This window comes from Salmo trutta, chromosome 4, assembly GCF_901001165.1.
Source record: "Salmo trutta chromosome 4, fSalTru1.1, whole genome shotgun sequence".
Classification (NCBI taxonomy): Eukaryota; Metazoa; Chordata; class Actinopteri; order Salmoniformes; family Salmonidae; genus Salmo; species Salmo trutta.
In genome coordinates this window covers 395401-411903 of record NC_042960.1, presented here as the reverse complement: position 1 = coordinate 411903, position 16503 = coordinate 395401, and the positions used below count along the sequence as shown (strand labels likewise).

The 16503-nt window shown below is 47.0% G+C and overlaps 1 protein-coding gene across 3 annotated transcripts in view; it reads left to right on the top strand.

Moving 5' to 3' along the window:
• Window positions 1-10876: 10876 nt before the first annotated feature.
• LOC115191638 (neuronal acetylcholine receptor subunit beta-2) overlaps window positions 10877-16503 on the top strand; it is a 25333-nt gene continuing 19706 nt past the window's right edge. For all 3 annotated transcript variants that reach the window (XR_003877741.1, XM_029749438.1, XM_029749437.1), the window contains exon 1: window positions 10877-11596. Coding sequence is in view for 2 of the 3 variants with exons in the window: in XM_029749438.1 (XP_029605298.1) it covers window positions 11545-11596 (52 nt within the window). In the remaining variant the exon portion in view is untranslated. The remainder of the gene's footprint in view (window positions 11597-16503) is intronic.

Here is a 16503-nt window from a genome sequence, read left to right as displayed (position 1 = left end):
AAGATAGATGTTCTACCATAGCGACCATGTTATTTTGGGGAAGATAGATATTCTACCATAGCGACCATGTTATTTTGGGGAAGATAGATGTTCTACCATAGCGACCATGTTATTTTGGGGAAGATAGATATTCTACCATAGCGACCATGTTATTTTGGGGAAGATAGATGTTCTACCATAGCGACCATGTTATTTTGGGGAAGCCGATTTGATTCTGATTTCAGACATATAAAGTTAATATGTGAAAACTATTTCTAAGATGCATACTGTCAGTTTTTCCCATCTCACTTCACTCACGCATCAGTGTAGACAGAGGCTGGCGCTGCTGCTGTTGACACATGCGCATATCAAATACAACGCTGCAGTTAACATAGCCTCGCAAGCCAATCGCTAAACATGACAAATCTGAAGCAAATCGTACAATCTTGCCACATTCATATCAATATTTGTATTTGGTAACATCGCACAGTGTGACGTGATAATCGTGTCTGGGTTTGGCGGATGCCAGGAGAACGCCACCTGTCCCAATGCATAGTGCGAACTGTCAAGTAATAATGGTCTGGGGCTGTTTTCCATGGTTCGGGCCCCTTAGTTCCAGTGAAGGGAAATCTTAAAGCTACAGCATACAATGACATTATAGATGATTCTGTGCTTCCAACTTTGTGGCAACAGTTTGGGGAACAGTCTGCCCATGTGCAGAAAGCGAGGTCCATACAGAAATGGTTTGTCAAGATTGGTGTGGAAGAACTTGACTGGCCTAAACAGAGCCCTGACTTCAACTCCAGCGTACACATTTGGGATGAATTTGAACACAGATTGCGAGCCAGGCCTAATTACCCAACATCAGTGCCCGACCTCACTAATACTCTTGTGACTGAATGGAAGCAAGTCCCCGCAGCAATGTTCCAACATCTAGTGGAAAGCCTTCCCAGAAGAGTGGAGGCTGTTATAGCAGCAAAGGGGGACCAACTCCATATTAATGCCCATGATTTTGAAATGAGATGTTGGACGAGCAGGTGTCCACATACTTTAGGTCATGCAGTGTATGTTGCTTACTTTTCAGCTGTGATCCTCACTATATGGGGAACTCCATGTAACGTAAGACATAGGCTCTGGTTATAAGTAATGCACTATATAGAGGGAATAGTCTTTTTTTTGGCTTTGTGACTCTTATTAAAAGTTGTGCACTACCTAGGGAATAGGGTGTGATTTAAGCCATAGCATTGGTCAAAGGTAGTGAACTATGGAGTGAATAGGATGTCATTTAGGATTTACACACTTTCATTCATTCCAGGAAGCACAGGGAGCTGTTCCTATAAACTACAGTCCAAAATATGAGGGAAGGGAATTAACATAACCCCACATACACACACACACACACACACACACACACACACACACACACGAAGGCACAAACACATGGAGCCAAGGAGCTCAGGTGTAACATGACAGTCACCAAACCCTTGGGTTGCTCTCCTGCACCTGCTCTCCTCTGCGTGTGTGTGTGTGGTTCAAGGTAAAGGGTCGTGGTCCAGGATAAAGGTGGGTGGTCCAAGGTAAAGGGTGGTGGTCCAGGGTAAAGGGTGGTGGTCCAGGGTAAAGGGTGGTGGTCCAAGGTAAAGGGTAGTGGTCCAGGTTAAAGGGGGGTGGTCCAGGGTAAAGGGTAGTGGTCCAGGGTAAAGGGTGGTGGTCCAGGGTAAAGGGTGGTGGTCCAGGTTAAAGGGGGGTGGTCCAGGGTAAAGGGTAGTGGTCCAGGATAAAGGGTGGTGGTCCAGAGAAAAGGGTAGTGGTCCAGGGTAAAGGGTGGTGGTCCAGGGTAAAGGGTGGTAGGTGGTGGTCCAGGGTAAAGGGTGGTGGTCCAGGGTAAAGGGTGGTGGTCCAGGGTAAAGGGTGGTGGTCCAGGGTAAAGGGTGGTGGTCCAGGGTAAAAGGTGGTGGTCCAGGGTAAAGGGTAGTGGTCCAGGGTAAAGGGTGGTGGTCCAGGGTAAAGGGTGGTGGTCCAGGGTAAAGGGTGGTGGTCCAGGGTAAAGGGTGGTGGTCCAGGGTAAAGGGTAGTGGTCCAGGGTAAAGGGTGGTGGTCCAGGGTAAAGGGGGGTGGTCCAGGGTAAAGGGGGGTGGTCCAGGGTAAAGGGTGGTAGGTGGTGGTCCAGGGTAAAGGGTGGTGACCCAGGGTAAAGGGTAGTGGTCCAGGGTAAAGGGTGGTGGTCCAGGGTAAAGGGGGGTGGTCCAGGGTAAAGGGTGGTAGGTGGTGGTCCAGGGTAAAGGGTAGTGGTCCAGGGTAAAGGGTGGTGGTCCAGGGTAAAGGGTGGTGGTCCAAGGTAAAGGGTGGTGGTCCAGGGTAAAGGGTAGTGGTCCAGGGTAAAGGGGGGTGGTCCAGGGTAAAGGGTAGTGGTCCAGGGTAAAGGGTGGTGGTCCAGGGTAAAGGGTAGTGGTCCAGGGTAAAGGGTGGTGGTCCAGGGTAAAGGGTGGTGGTCCAGGATAAAGGGTGGTAGGTGGTGGTCCAGGGTAAAGGGTGGTGGTCCAGGGTAAAGGGGGGTGGTCCAGGGTAAAGGGTAGTGGTCCAGGGTAAAGGGTGGTGGTCCAGGGTAAAGGGTGGTGGTTCAGGGTAAAGGGTGGTGGTCCAGGGTAAAGGGTAGTGGTCCAGGGTAAAGGGTAGTGGTCCAGGGTAAAGGGTGGTGGTCCAGGGTAAAGGGGGGTGGTCCAGGGTAAAGGGTAGTGGTCCAGGGTAAAGGGTGGTGGTCCAGGGTAAAGGGTGGTGGTTCAGGGTAAAGGGTGGTGGTCCAGGGTAAAGGGTGGTGGTCCAGGGTAAAGGGTGGTAGGTGGTGGTCCAGGGTAAAGGGTAGTGATCCAGGGTAAAGGGTGGTGGTCCAGGGTAAAGGGTGGTGGTCCAAGGTAAAGGGTGGTGGTCCAGGGTAAAGGGTAGTGGTCCAGGGTAAAGGGTGGTAGGTGGTGGTCCAGGGTAAAGGGTGGTGGTCCAGGGTAAAGGGTGGTGGTCCAGGGTAAAGGGTGGTGGTCCAAGGTAAAGGGTGGTGGTCCAGGGTAAAGGGTGGTGGTCCAGGGTAAAGGGTGGTGGTCCAAGGTAAAGGGTGGTGGTCCAGGGTAAAGGGTGGTGGTCCAGGGTAAAGGGTGGTAGGTGGTGGTCCAGGGTAAAGGGTAGTGGTCCAGGGTAAAGGGTGGTGGTCCAGGGTAAAGGGTGGTGGTCCAAGGTAAAGGGTGGTGGTCCAGGGTAAAGGGTAGTGGTCCAGGGTAAAAGGTGGTGGTCCAGGGTAAAGGGTGGTGGTCCAGGGTAAAGGGTGGTGGTCCAGGGTAAAGGGTGGTGGTCCAAGGTAAAGGGTAGTGATCCAGGGTAAAGGGTGGTGGTCCAAGGTAAAGGGTGGTGGTCCAGGGTAAAGGGTAGTGGTCCAGGGTAAAGGGTGGTAGGTGGTGGTCCAGGGTAAAGGGTAGTGGTCCAGGGTAAAGGGTGGTGGTCCAGGGTAAAGGGTGGTGGTCCAAGGTAAAGGGTGGTGGTCCAGGGTAAAGGGTAGTGATCCAGAGTAAAGGGTGGTGGTCCAGGGTAAAGGGTAGTGGTCCAGGGTAAAGGGTGGTGGTCCAGGGTAAAGGGTGGTGGTCCAGGATAAAGGGTGGTAGGTGGTGGTCCAGGGTAAAGGGTGGTGGTCCAGGGTAAAGGGGGGTGGTCCAGGGTAAAGGGTAGTGGTCCAGGGTAAAGGGTGGTGGTCCAGGGTAAAGGGTGGTGGTTCAGGGTAAAGGGTGGTGGTCCAGGGTAAAGGGTGGTGGTTCAGGGTAAAGGGTGGTGGTCCAGGGTAAAGGGTAGTGGTCCAGGGTAAAGGGTAGTGGTCCAGGGTAAAGGGTGGTGGTCCAGGGTAAAGGGGGGTGGTCCAGGGTAAAGGGTAGTGGTCCAGGGTAAAGGGTGGTGGTCCAGGGTAAAGGGTGGTGGTTCAGGGTAAAGGGTGGTGGTCCAGGGTAAAGGGTGGTGGTTCAGGGTAAAGGGTGGTGGTCCAGGGTAAAGGGTGGTGGTCCAGGGTAAAGGGTGGTGGTTCAGGGTAAAGGGTGGTGGTCCAGGGTAAAGGGTGGTGGTTCAGGGTAAAGGGTGGTGGTCCAGGGTAAAGGGTGGTGGTCCAGGGTAAAGGGTAGTGGTCCAGGGTAAAGGGTGGTGGTCCAGGGTAAAGGGTGGTGGTCCAGGGTAAAGGGTGGTGGTCCAGGGTAAAGGGTGGTGGTTCAGGGTAAAGGGTGGTGGTCAGGGTAAAGGGTAGTGGTCCAGGGTAAAGGGTAGTGGTCCAGGGTAAAGGGTGGTGGTCCAGGGTAAAGGGGGGTGGTCCAGGGTAAAGGGTAGTGGTCCAGGGTAAAGGGTGGTGGTCCAGGGTAAAGGGTGGTGGTTCAGGGTAAAGGGTGGTGGTCCAGGGTAAAGGGTGGTGGTCCAGGGTAAAGGGTGGTAGGTGGTGGTCCAGGGTAAAGGGTAGTGGTCCAGGGTAAAGGGTGGTGGTCCAGGGTAAAGGGTGGTGGTCCAGGGTAAAGGGTGGTGGTCCAAGGTAAAGGGTGGTGGTCCAGGGTAAAGGGTAGTGGTCCAGGGTAAAGGGTGGTAGGTGGTGGTCCAGGGTAAAGGGTGGTGGTCCAGGGTAAAGGGTGGTGGTCCAGGGTAAAGGGTGGTGGTCCAAGGTAAAGGGTGGTGGTCCAGGGTAAAGGGTGGTGGTCCAGGGTAAAGGGTGGTGGTCCAAGGTAAAGGGTGGTGGTCCAGGGTAAAGGGTGGTGGTCCAGGGTAAAGGGTGGTAGGTGGTGGTCCAGGGTAAAGGGTAGTGGTCCAGGGTAAAGGGTGGTGGTCCAGGGTAAAGGGTGGTGGTCCAAGGTAAAGGGTGGTGGTCCAGGGTAAAGGGTAGTGGTCCAGGGTAAAAGGTGGTGGTCCAGGGTAAAGGGTGGTGGTCCAGGGTAAAGGGTGGTGGTCCAGGGTAAAGGGTGGTGGTCCAAGGTAAAGGGTAGTGATCCAGGGTAAAGGGTGGTGGTCCAAGGTAAAGGGTGGTGGTCCAGGGTAAAGGGTAGTGGTCCAGGGTAAAGGGTGGTGGTTCAGGGTAAAGGGTAGTAGTCCAGGGTAAAGGGTGGTGGTCCAGGATAAAGGGTGGTGGTCCAGGGTAAAGGGTAGTGGTCCAGGGTAAAGGGTGGTGGTCCAGGGTAAAGGGGGGTGGTCCAGGGTAAAGGGTAGTGGTCCAGGGTAAAGGGTGGTGGTCCAGGGTAAAAGGTGGTGGTCCAGGGTAAAGGGTGGTGGTTCAGGGTAAAGGGTGGTGGTCCAGGGTAAAGGGTGGTGGTCCAGGGTAAAGGGTGGTGGTTCAGGGTAAAGGGTAGTGGTCCAGGGTAAAGGGTGGTGGTTCAGGGTAAAGGGTGGTGGTCCAGGGGTAAAGGGTGGTGGTCCAGGGTAAAGGGTAGTGGTCCAGGGTAAAGGGTGGTGGTTCAGGGTAAAGGGTGGTGGTCCAGGGTAAAGGGTAGTGGTCCAGGGTAAAGGGTGGTGGTCCAGGGTAAAGGGGGGTGGTCCAGGGTAAAGGGTAGTGGTCCAGGGTAAAGGGTGGTGGTCCAGGGTAAAGGGTGGTGGTCCAGGGTAAAGGGTAGTGGTCCAGGGTAAAGGGTAGTGGTCCAGGGTAAAGGGTGGTGGTTCAGGGTAAAGGGTAGTGGTCCAGGGTAAAGGGTAGTGGTCCAGGGTAAAATGTGGTGGTCCAGGGTAAAGGGTGGTGGTCCAGGGTAAAAGGTTGATAATCACTATAAGAAGAGCTCACCAGCACCCTATTCCCTAGGTAGGGCACTATTGTTGACCAGAACCCTATCAGCTCTAGTCAAAAGTAATGCACTTTATAGGGAATAGGGTGCCATTTGGGATGCAGCCTTCATATATAATATAACCCACACGTCTCAGCGTCCTGGCCACCGCCTGAACACATTTAGCTACACCCGCAATAACATCTACTAAGTATGTGTATGCTTCCAATACAATTTGATTTGATTTTATGGCTCCCTGTCACTCTTATTTAGTGGCGTAATGGGGTGTGTGTGTGTGTGTGTGTGTGTGTGTGTGTGTGTGTGTGTGTGTGTGTGTGTGTGTGTGTGTGTGTGTGTGTGTGTGTCAGTGACTAAATACGTGACACACACACAGACACCTCTATTACATGAGATTAAAATATCCAGTGAGCTTGGAAGAGTGAGTCATGTGTGAGTGATTTATTGTCATGCTCTGCCGTTCACTAGTCACAGCTCTAAATCCTAGGAATGATCACGTTTTGTTATGGTGTGATGATTTGTATTTTGGAGGACTAGTGGAGTCACAACATATGTTTCTACTTCTCAGTTCCACTTCAAAATATTACAATATTGGCTGTATTACTGACTGTTTTAATGTATTATGTCTTCATTAGGATATTGAGGGGTTTGATTGAATTGATCCTTCAAATGAAATCGTCTGTGTAAAGCCTATGATCCCCATATGTGTATCTACATGTTGACTTCGCTAGAGCCCCAAATGGCATCCTATTCCCTATTTAGTGCACTCCTTTTGAGCAGAGCCCATAGAAAAGTAGTGCACTTAAATAGGGTGCCATTTGAGTATTGTCCTTCCAGTGACACTATCAAAGGAAAGTAGCTGAGAAGAAATATCTATTCTCTATGAAGGTGCAATCTGGGATTTGAAAGACAACACTGGAGAAATGTTAAAGCTGCAATATGTAGAAAATAAGGGAAAGCCGCACACTCAAAGAGCTCAGATGCAAAAATGTAATAACCAACGTTTCGACAGCAAAGCTGTCTTCATCAGGGTATCATCACAAACACTGCGAGATGAGTCATTTATATAGTGTCAAGAGACACACAGGTGTTTGTAATCATGGCCAAGTATGGCCTAATATCATTGGTTAACTCAAATATTTAAAAAAATGGCATACAAAGAACATACAAAAAGACAAACAAATGGATAGCATACGATCATAGCATTTGTAGTCTAAAATGTATCTAACAAACAATTACAATGGCAAAAATCACAATAATCACAAGAATGGCTGCAATATGTCACTTTTTGGATGACCCAACAAAATGCACATAGAAATGTGAGTTATAGATCTGTCATTTTCATTGAAAGCCAGTCTAAGAAGCTGTAGATCTGTTCTATGTGCTCCTTTTCTATACTTCCCACTTTATAAGTTTTGTTTTTGCATCTTTTACTTTCAGTTTCGTACACAAGTTTCAAACAGCTGAAAATACAATATTTTTGGTTATGGAAAATATATTTCCCAGTGGTTTAGATGGTACAATGATTCTCTACTCTATACAAGTTTGTTTTGTCATGTAAACTGAGATTAGGCAAACTATTAGAATTTCAAAAACCAGGAAATGGCAGAGGGATTTCTTCATAGAGCATCTTTAACACTCTCAAATGTATAGACGGGACAGTGGATGCAAGGACTGACCATCCATGAAATAAAAAAAAAATCATGTATTGAGTCTTTATAATGTTTGTTAACATTTACTTTGTTTACAAACATTGGAGTGAAACAAGCTTCTATTTTAGGTTCTGATGGGTTAAGACGGTTGAACTAAGCTCATAGCGCATCTATAAGCTGTATTCTTTAAGAATCAATGGCTATGAAAAATGTATTAAGCAACTGCAGAGTGTCTTAGAAAAGAACCTGTCATGTCAGCAGCAGGAAAATCCAAGCTTTTAAGACTCTATAGTTGGAGTCCATCCATGCTTTATTCATGAATGACAAGCTGAATGTTAAAAGGTAAAATTGTCTCCTCTGTGTCTTTCTCTCCCCTTCCCTCTTCCTCTGTCTTTGGTGCGTGCGCCAGGCGCTACTGTAGCTACAGTGAGGGAAAAAAGTATTTGATCCCCTGCTGATTTTGTATGTTTGCCCACTGACAAAGAAATGATCAGTCTATAATTTTAATGGTAGGTTTATTTGAACAGTGAGAGACAGGATAACAACAAAAAAATACAGAAAAACGCATGTCAAAAATGTTATAAATTGATTTGCATTTTAATGAGGGAAATAAGTATTTGACCCCCTCTCAATCAGAAAGATTTCTGGCTGCCAGGTGTCTTTTATACAGGTAACGAGCTGAGATTAGGAGCACACTCTTAAAGGGAGTGCTCCTAATCTCAGCTTGTTACCTGTACAAAAAACATCTGTCCACAGAAGCAATCAATCAATCAGATTCCAAACTCTCCACCATGGCCAAGACCAAAGAGCTCTCCAAAGATGTCAAGGACAAGATTGTAGACCTACACAAGGCTGGAATGGGCTACAAGACCATCGCCAAGCAGCTTGGTGAGAAGGTGACAACAGTTGGTGCGATTATTCGCAAATGGAAGAAACACAAAAGAACTGTCAATCTCCCTCGGCCTGGGGCTCCATGCAAGATCTCACCTCGTGGAGTTGCAATGATCATGAGAACGGTGAGGAATCAGCCCAGAACTACACAGGAGGATCTTGTCAATGATCTCAAGGCAGCTGGGACCATAGTCACCAAGAAAACAATTAGTAATACATGACACCGTGAAGGACTGAAATCCTGCAGCGCCGGGAAGGTCCCCCTGCTCAAGAAAGCACATATACATGCCCGTCTGAAGTTTGCCAATGAACATCTGAATGATTCAGAGGACAACTGGGTGAAAGTGTTGTGGTCAGATGAGACCAAAATGGAGCTCTTTGGCATCAACTCAACTCGCCGTGTTTGGAGGAGGAGGAATGCTGCCTATGACCCCAAGAACACCATCTCCACCGTCAAACATGGAGGAGGAAACATTATGCTTTGGGGGTGTTTTTCTGCTAAGGGGACAGGAAACCTTCACCGCATCAAAGGGCGATGGACGGGGCCGTGTACCGTCAAATCTTGGGAGAGAACCTCCTTCCTTCAGCCAGGGTATGGAAAATGGGTCGTGGATGGGTATTCCAGCATGACAATGACCCAAAACACACAGCCAAGGCAACAAAGGAGTGGCTCAAGAAGAAGCACATTAAGGTCCTGGAGTGGCCTAGCCAGTCTCCAGACCTTAATCCCATAGAAAATCTGTGGAGGGAGCTGAAGGTTCAAGTTGCCAAACGTCAGCCTCGAAATCTTAATGACTTGGAGAAGATCTGCAAAGAGGAGTGGGACAAAATCCCTCCTGAGATGTGTGCAAACCTGGTGGCCAACTACAAGAAACATCTGACCTTTGTGATTGCCAACAAGTACAAAGTCATGTTTTGCAGAGGGGTCAAATACTTATTTACATGTACATTACAGTCATTTAGCAGACGCTTTTATCCAGAGCAACTTACAGTAGTGAATGTATACATTTCATTAAAAACAAATCCGTACTGGTCCCCCGTGGGAATCAAACCCACAACCCTGGTGTTGCAAACACCATGCTCTACCAACTGAGCCACACGAAACTACAAATCATTTTATAACATTTTTGACATGCGTTTTTCTTGATTTTTTTGTTCTTATTCTGTCTCTCACTGTTCAAATAAACCTACCATTAAAATTATAGACTGATCATTTCTTTGTCAGTGGGCAAACGTGCAAAATCAGCAGGGGATCAAATACTTTTTTCCCCCACTGTACGGCGGTCCTGCTCTGACCGTCCGACAGCTCGTGTCCTTATCACCGACACCACCACTCAGACCCGTAAAAATACCCCCACACGTACACACGCACACACACATACACACACACACACACCACTTTCACTGCACATCATTCAATGTAAATGTGGGGTAAAGACAAACCTAGAAGATCTATGTGTATCCAGTCTTGATAGGCTAGGCTACTACACTAGGTCCAGGGCTGCATCCCAAATTATTCCCCATTCCCTACACTATATAGTCCACTACTTTTGACCAGGGCCCTAGTTAAAAAGAAGTGAACTAAATAGGGAAGAGGGTCAAAACTATATAGGGAATATATAGGCCTATATGGGGAATATGGAATGATTTGGGACACAGTCCAGAACCTAGTGTAGTAGCCTAGTCTTTACTCCACATTTAAATTGAATGATGATGTGCAGCGAAAGCGGATAATACAACCTAAGTGCCCTCTTACTTCGAAGGCTTTCCAAAGTCTTCTGGGAAGTAAGGGTAGCAGGTGTGTGTGTTTGAGAGAGAGAGAAAGAGTGAGGCAGAGAGTGGGGAGAAAGAGAGGGGGAGAGAGTGATAGAGAAAGGGTTTGTGTGACGTGTGAGTTCCAGTACTTTCCTTCCTCTTATCATGAAGTCGTGACTATCAAGACAGATTTCATCCAGGAGAAAAAGTTCGACATCACACGGAGAGCAGCAGGAGCCTCCAACTGCCTCGAGGCACTGATCAAATACACCATCACGCTGGGGAGGCCGCGGGCAGGCCACGTGCAGTTAGTGGTCCCAAAACACTTTCTTCAAACAACGCAATTAACCGCTAGCTAAACAATCCTCACAGTTTGCGTGAATACAGTCCTGCAGCAATTGTTAAACAATTCTGCTGAAAATATGAAAAATAATGTAGACTAGGTTTATTTATTTAGGATATATATTAATTTATCCATGTATTAGCCTACATCTGGCAGGCTATACCCTGCGTGTGAGGGGTCAGTCTAGCTGTCAATGCAAGTCGAATATTGGGGAATAATTCCAGGCGCAATTTCGAAATCTGGTTCTGTGTTGAGTTGAGTTTTGTAACAGAGCAGCGCGGGGATCCGTCCTCTCAGGCTTCCACCGGGTCACGTGACGCGGTCCATTCCGGTCCAAGCTCAGAGCGTTCTAACCTCGAGTGGTCCACGGAGCCAGCTCGAGTTTTAACGACAATCATTCGCTCAGACATAGGCCTATCGTTTAGGATTTTATATTTCACCTTTATTTAACCAGATACATGATACATTTGTTGTGTAAAAAAAGTTACAACTGAAAAAGAGAGGTTTGTCGTTTATGCTTTTAATTAAACGTGGCGTAGGGAATACTCAGTGAAATGTCGCCTAAACAGTTGCAAAAACATATTTCTCTGTTCTGTAGACATGCGTAGCCTGTTAGATTGGGACACGGATCAAATGTATCTCAAATGTCAACGCGGCGAGTTTGTGGCGTTTGGCTGAAACCGCAAGTCTGAGGCAAGGCGCGGGCCACTCCGACGGACGACGAGGATAGCGACGTGATTTTGTTTCAGTATCAGAGTTACCGGGAATTTCAATGTGATCCATTACGTCCATCGATATGTTATCACATTAATCTGTACGCATTCGCGTTCTAATTTGTATTGTGACACACCGCTTGAGAGTGGAGGGGCAAAGATCAGATCAGGACTGAGTGCACGTGTTTGTGAGAATTACCGGAGACGCAAACATCTAAACGGATCGGTTCGTAGGCTACCACAACAACGATCACGACGCGGTTCATTTCGGACGACCTCGATGGTGTATGAACACGTTGACAGTCCTGGATCTCCTGCTGCGCTTTGCCGTGAACTTTTGACCATCTCTCCCGGAGATAATAACCCCACTCCGGCACAGCCCCATCCAAGTTTTGAGCGTCGGATTCCGGGGAAGGGAAGAAGGACACGGAGGAGATATGGCGGTGACCGTGACTTTATCGCTCTCTCTCCTTCTCTTATCTCTCTCAAGTAAGTAGCCTCAATGGTAAACCGTTTGTGTTTGTAAATGTCATGTTTTGCACGCAGAAGACTCACTCAAAATGAACGCCGCTCGGGTTGACCACGTTGTTTTTACATTAGACAATGTCATGAAGTCGTTTGTGAAATGCATCTAGGCTATACACTACAGACTGAAATAAATCGCTTTTCGAAATGTATTTGGATAGGCTATTGCTCAAGTAAGGAAACATTATATACATTGTAAAGTATATATATATATATATATATATATATATATATATATATATATATATATATATATATATATATATATATATATAGCAACGAAGACAGCTTCCAAAGTCGCTGGATATTTTCGTATAACAGCTTATGTAAGTATGTTGTTTCGCCCTCCTCGCTTTTTTAGGTCTTGAAAACTTGCAGGGGAGTTTCCGTTGTCCGTTGTTCTGAAAGTTTGCCACGATTACAGACTGCGTGACCTTGTAGCCTGATCTCAGCAAACTGTCAGCACCATGGACAGCGCACACGGATTCAACTCTCTAAAGTGTGTCTCTATTGAATACAGTGGTGTTCTGTTGAATCTCGCTAGACATTTGTAAAGGAAAACTTTCATGCCTAATGCTGTTCAGTCAACGTTGGGCCCTTGGATATAACGGTTTAGTAGAGAACATTAATGACACTGAGTCAATACAACTATGGCAGGAGAAGTCTAATTTACTCTACTTACAACTAGTACATTAGTAGTGTTTCTCAGTCCTGGTCCTGGAGAGCCAGAGGGGTTTTGCCATGGCACTAACACACCTGATAAAACAAATCAACTCTTCATCAAGCCGTTGATTATTTGAATCAGGTGTGTTAGTGCTGGGGGGAGGAGGGGGGGGTGATGTCACCAGGCAGGCCAAAACTCCATTCAAACAGTTCTTACACTAAAAGGGTATTATCATCTTTTTCACAATTTCACAGTATTATTCGCCCCCACCCCCCACCAATACGTTGGGGCATGGACCCTACAAGGTCTCAAAAGCGCTCCACACATTCCACAGTGTTCCACAGGGAAGTGTCAAGTTGTCAAGTTGGCTGGATGTCCTTTGGGTGGTGGACCATTCTTGATACACAGTGGAAACTGTTAGGTGTGAAAAACCCAGCAGCATTGCAGTTCTTGACACAAACCGGTGTGCCTGGCACCTACTACCATACCCCGTTCAAAGGCTCTTAAATATCTTATCTTGTCCATTCACCCTCTGAATAGCACACATACACAATCCATGTCTCATGTCTGAAGGCCTAAAAATCCTTCTTTAACCTGTCTTCTCCCCTTCATCTACACCGATTGAAGTGACATCAATAAGGGATCATTGATTTCACCTGGATTCACTTGGTCAGTCTATGTCATGGAAAGAGCAGGTGTTCCTAATGTTTTGTACCCTCAGTGTATATAAAACACAACAAATCACATTTTTGACTTCACTAGGCCTTTAAAGAAACAGTGCAGGAGTAAATAGTCCCATTAACATGCACAGTGTTCAGCCAGACTGCACATACCTGAAGTGAAGCTCAGCCAGTGAAGGAGGAAGTAGTTAGATATGAATGGAAACCAAGGCCTTCAGCTTGTGGAGTCAAACACACACATTCCATGGGTTGCTTGGACCCTGCATACACACTCAGCCCATCCCAATTCACGTCTTACCCCTCCCCTTCATTGTTTTCACATCTGGAAGATGAAAGCAATATGGTGGAAGCTTTACCAGTACACTGTTTATACCTACCCAGACCCTACAGACATGCTAACATCTATCTGATACCTACCCAGAACCTACAGACATGCTAACACCTATCTGATACCTACCCAGACCCTACAGACATGCTAACATCTATCTGATACCTACCCAGACCCTACAGACATGCTAACATCTATCTGATAACTACCCAGAACCTACAGACATGCTAACATCTATCTGATACCTACCCAGACCCTACAGACATGCTAACATCTATCTGATACCTACCCAGACCCTACAGACATACTAACATCTATCTGATAACTACCCAGAACCTACAGACATGCTAACATCTATCTGATACCTACCCAGACCCTACAGACATGCTAACACCTATCTGATAACTACCCAGAACCTACAGACATGCTAACATCTATCTGATACCTACCCAGAACCTACAGACATGCTAACATCTATCTGATACCTACCCAGACCCTACAGACATGCTAACACCTATCTGATACCTACCTAGACCCTACAGACATGCTAACATCTATCTGATACCTACCCAGACCCTACAGACATGCTAACACCTATCTGATACCTACCTAGACCCTACAGACATGCTAACATCTATCTGATACCTACCCAGACCCTACAGACATGCTAACATCTATCTGATACCTACCCAGACCCTACAGACATGCTAACATCTATCTGATACCTACCCAGACCCTACAGACATGCTAACATCTATCTGATACCTACCCAGACCCTACAGACATGCTAACACCTATCTGATACCTACCCAGACCCTACAGACATGCTAACATCTATCTGATAACTACCTAGACCCTACAGACATGCTAACATCTATCTGATAACTACCCAGAACCTACAGACATGCTAACATCTATCTGATAATACCCAGACCCTACAGACATGCTAACATCTATCTGATACCTACCCAGACCCTACAGACATGCTAACATCTATCTGATAACTACCCAGACCCTACAGACATGCTAACACCTATCTGATACCTACCCAGAACCTACAGACATGCTAACATCTATCTGATACCTACCCAGAACCTACAGACATGCTAACATCTATCTGATACCTACCCAGATCCTACAGACATGCTAACACCTATCTGATAACTACCCAGACCCTACAGACATGCTAACACCTATCTGATACCTACCCAGACCCTACAGACATGCTAACATCTATCTGATAACTACCCAGACCTATCTGATAACTACCCAGACCCTACAGACATGCTAACATCTATCTGATACCTACCTAGACCCTACAGACATGCTAACACCTATCTGATAACTACCCAGACCCTACAGACATGCTAACATCTATCTGATAATACCCAGACCCTACAGACATGCTAACATCTATCTGATACCTACCCAGACCCTACAGACATGCTAACACCTATCTGATAACTACCCAGACCCTACAGACATGCTAACACCTATCTGATAACTACCCAGACCCTACAGACATGCTAACACCTATCTGATAACTACCCAGACCCTCCAGACATGCTAACATCTATCGAGGGGTTATGGCCAAGCGTAAGGGACAAGGAGCAATTTGCGACCGGCTGCCTTACTCCAAAGATTATATTTTATGTTGACAAGATAGCCGAGTGACAGCTCTAACAATGGAAATACTTGTCCTCCGTGATTGAAGGCAGGTGAGATTAGGTGGGACCATTTTAGCAAATGAGAGAGCAGATACGCATGTGAACAACAGGCACAACTAAGTCGTTTTTCTAAAATTTGCCAGAATGCACGTGCATTCACATGTATCAGTACATTTGTAACAGCCTAAACATTAGGACATTTATATTAAATCAAATAAGACTCATGTAATTTGACAGTCTCTCATAGACCTTCATACAGAAAGTGCTTATCTCACGCGGACAGATCTTGGGTGGAGTAAATCTTGTTCGCCACTTCCTCTCTGCTTACTCCAACACATACCTTATTCAGTTAATCAGTTTGTATTGAAACGTGAAGGTATTCGTTGAAGTTCAATTGAGTTTCCAGGACACAGACAGACAGATTGATTCTCTGTAGAGTCCTGATGATGTCTACCATGGCCCCAGCCTCAGTCTGTCCTGCTAGCTAGATGCACACTAGGGCCTTACAGCTTGGGGTGGAGGTGTGATCCAGTGATCCAGGTACACACACACACACACACACACACACACACACACACACACACACACACACACACACACACACACACACACACACAGAAACACACAGAAACATACAAATACAGGTGCACACACACACACACACAAACACACTGTGCAGACCAATGACAGCTGAGCATTAGTGATCTACCCAGGATGCAGTTCTCATCAGGCGGTAACAAGAGAGTTGTGTCACTCTGCCAACAGTTCCATCCCAACGGGGGGGTGTATATGTGTGTGTGTGTGTGTGACAGTTCTTTCACACAGACGCCTCAGTCTGCTTTTTATTTGCACTTACCGTTAATATTAATAAAGGCCAGCATTCCTCCCAGTCCAGGTGTACCCTTAGGATTGCACATATTTGTTCCAGCCCAGCACTAATACCCCCTATTCCACTATTCCAGGGCTTGATGGTTAGATTGAGTCGTTGAATCAGGTGTGTTAGAGCTGGGCTGAAACAAAAAACACTGTTATGACCGTGTTATGTAGGGTTATGACAGTGTTATGTAGCCTTTGTGCTCTATGGGTGTGGTGTCACCTCTCCTCTCCTCCCTCTCTCCTCTCTTCTCCCCATCACCTCTCCTCCCTCTCTCCTCTCCCTATCCCCTCTCTTCTCCCCACTGCCTCTCCTCCCTCCTCTCCTCCTTATCTCCTCTCTTCCCCCATCGCGTCTTCTCCCTCTCCTCTCCTCCCCATCCCCTTTCCTCTCCAAGCTGAAGTCATCCACACTGAAACAACCCACAGCAGCTGAGACCTGAGACCATCACACTGATAAAGGAGACCTGAGACCATCACACTGATAAAGGAGACCTGAGACCATCACACTGATAAAAGAGACCTGAGACCATCACACTGATAAAAGAAACCTGAGACCATCACACTGATAAAAGAGACCTGAGACCATCACACTGATAAAGGAGACCTGAGACCATCACACTGATAAAGGAGACCTGAGACCATCACACTGATAAAGG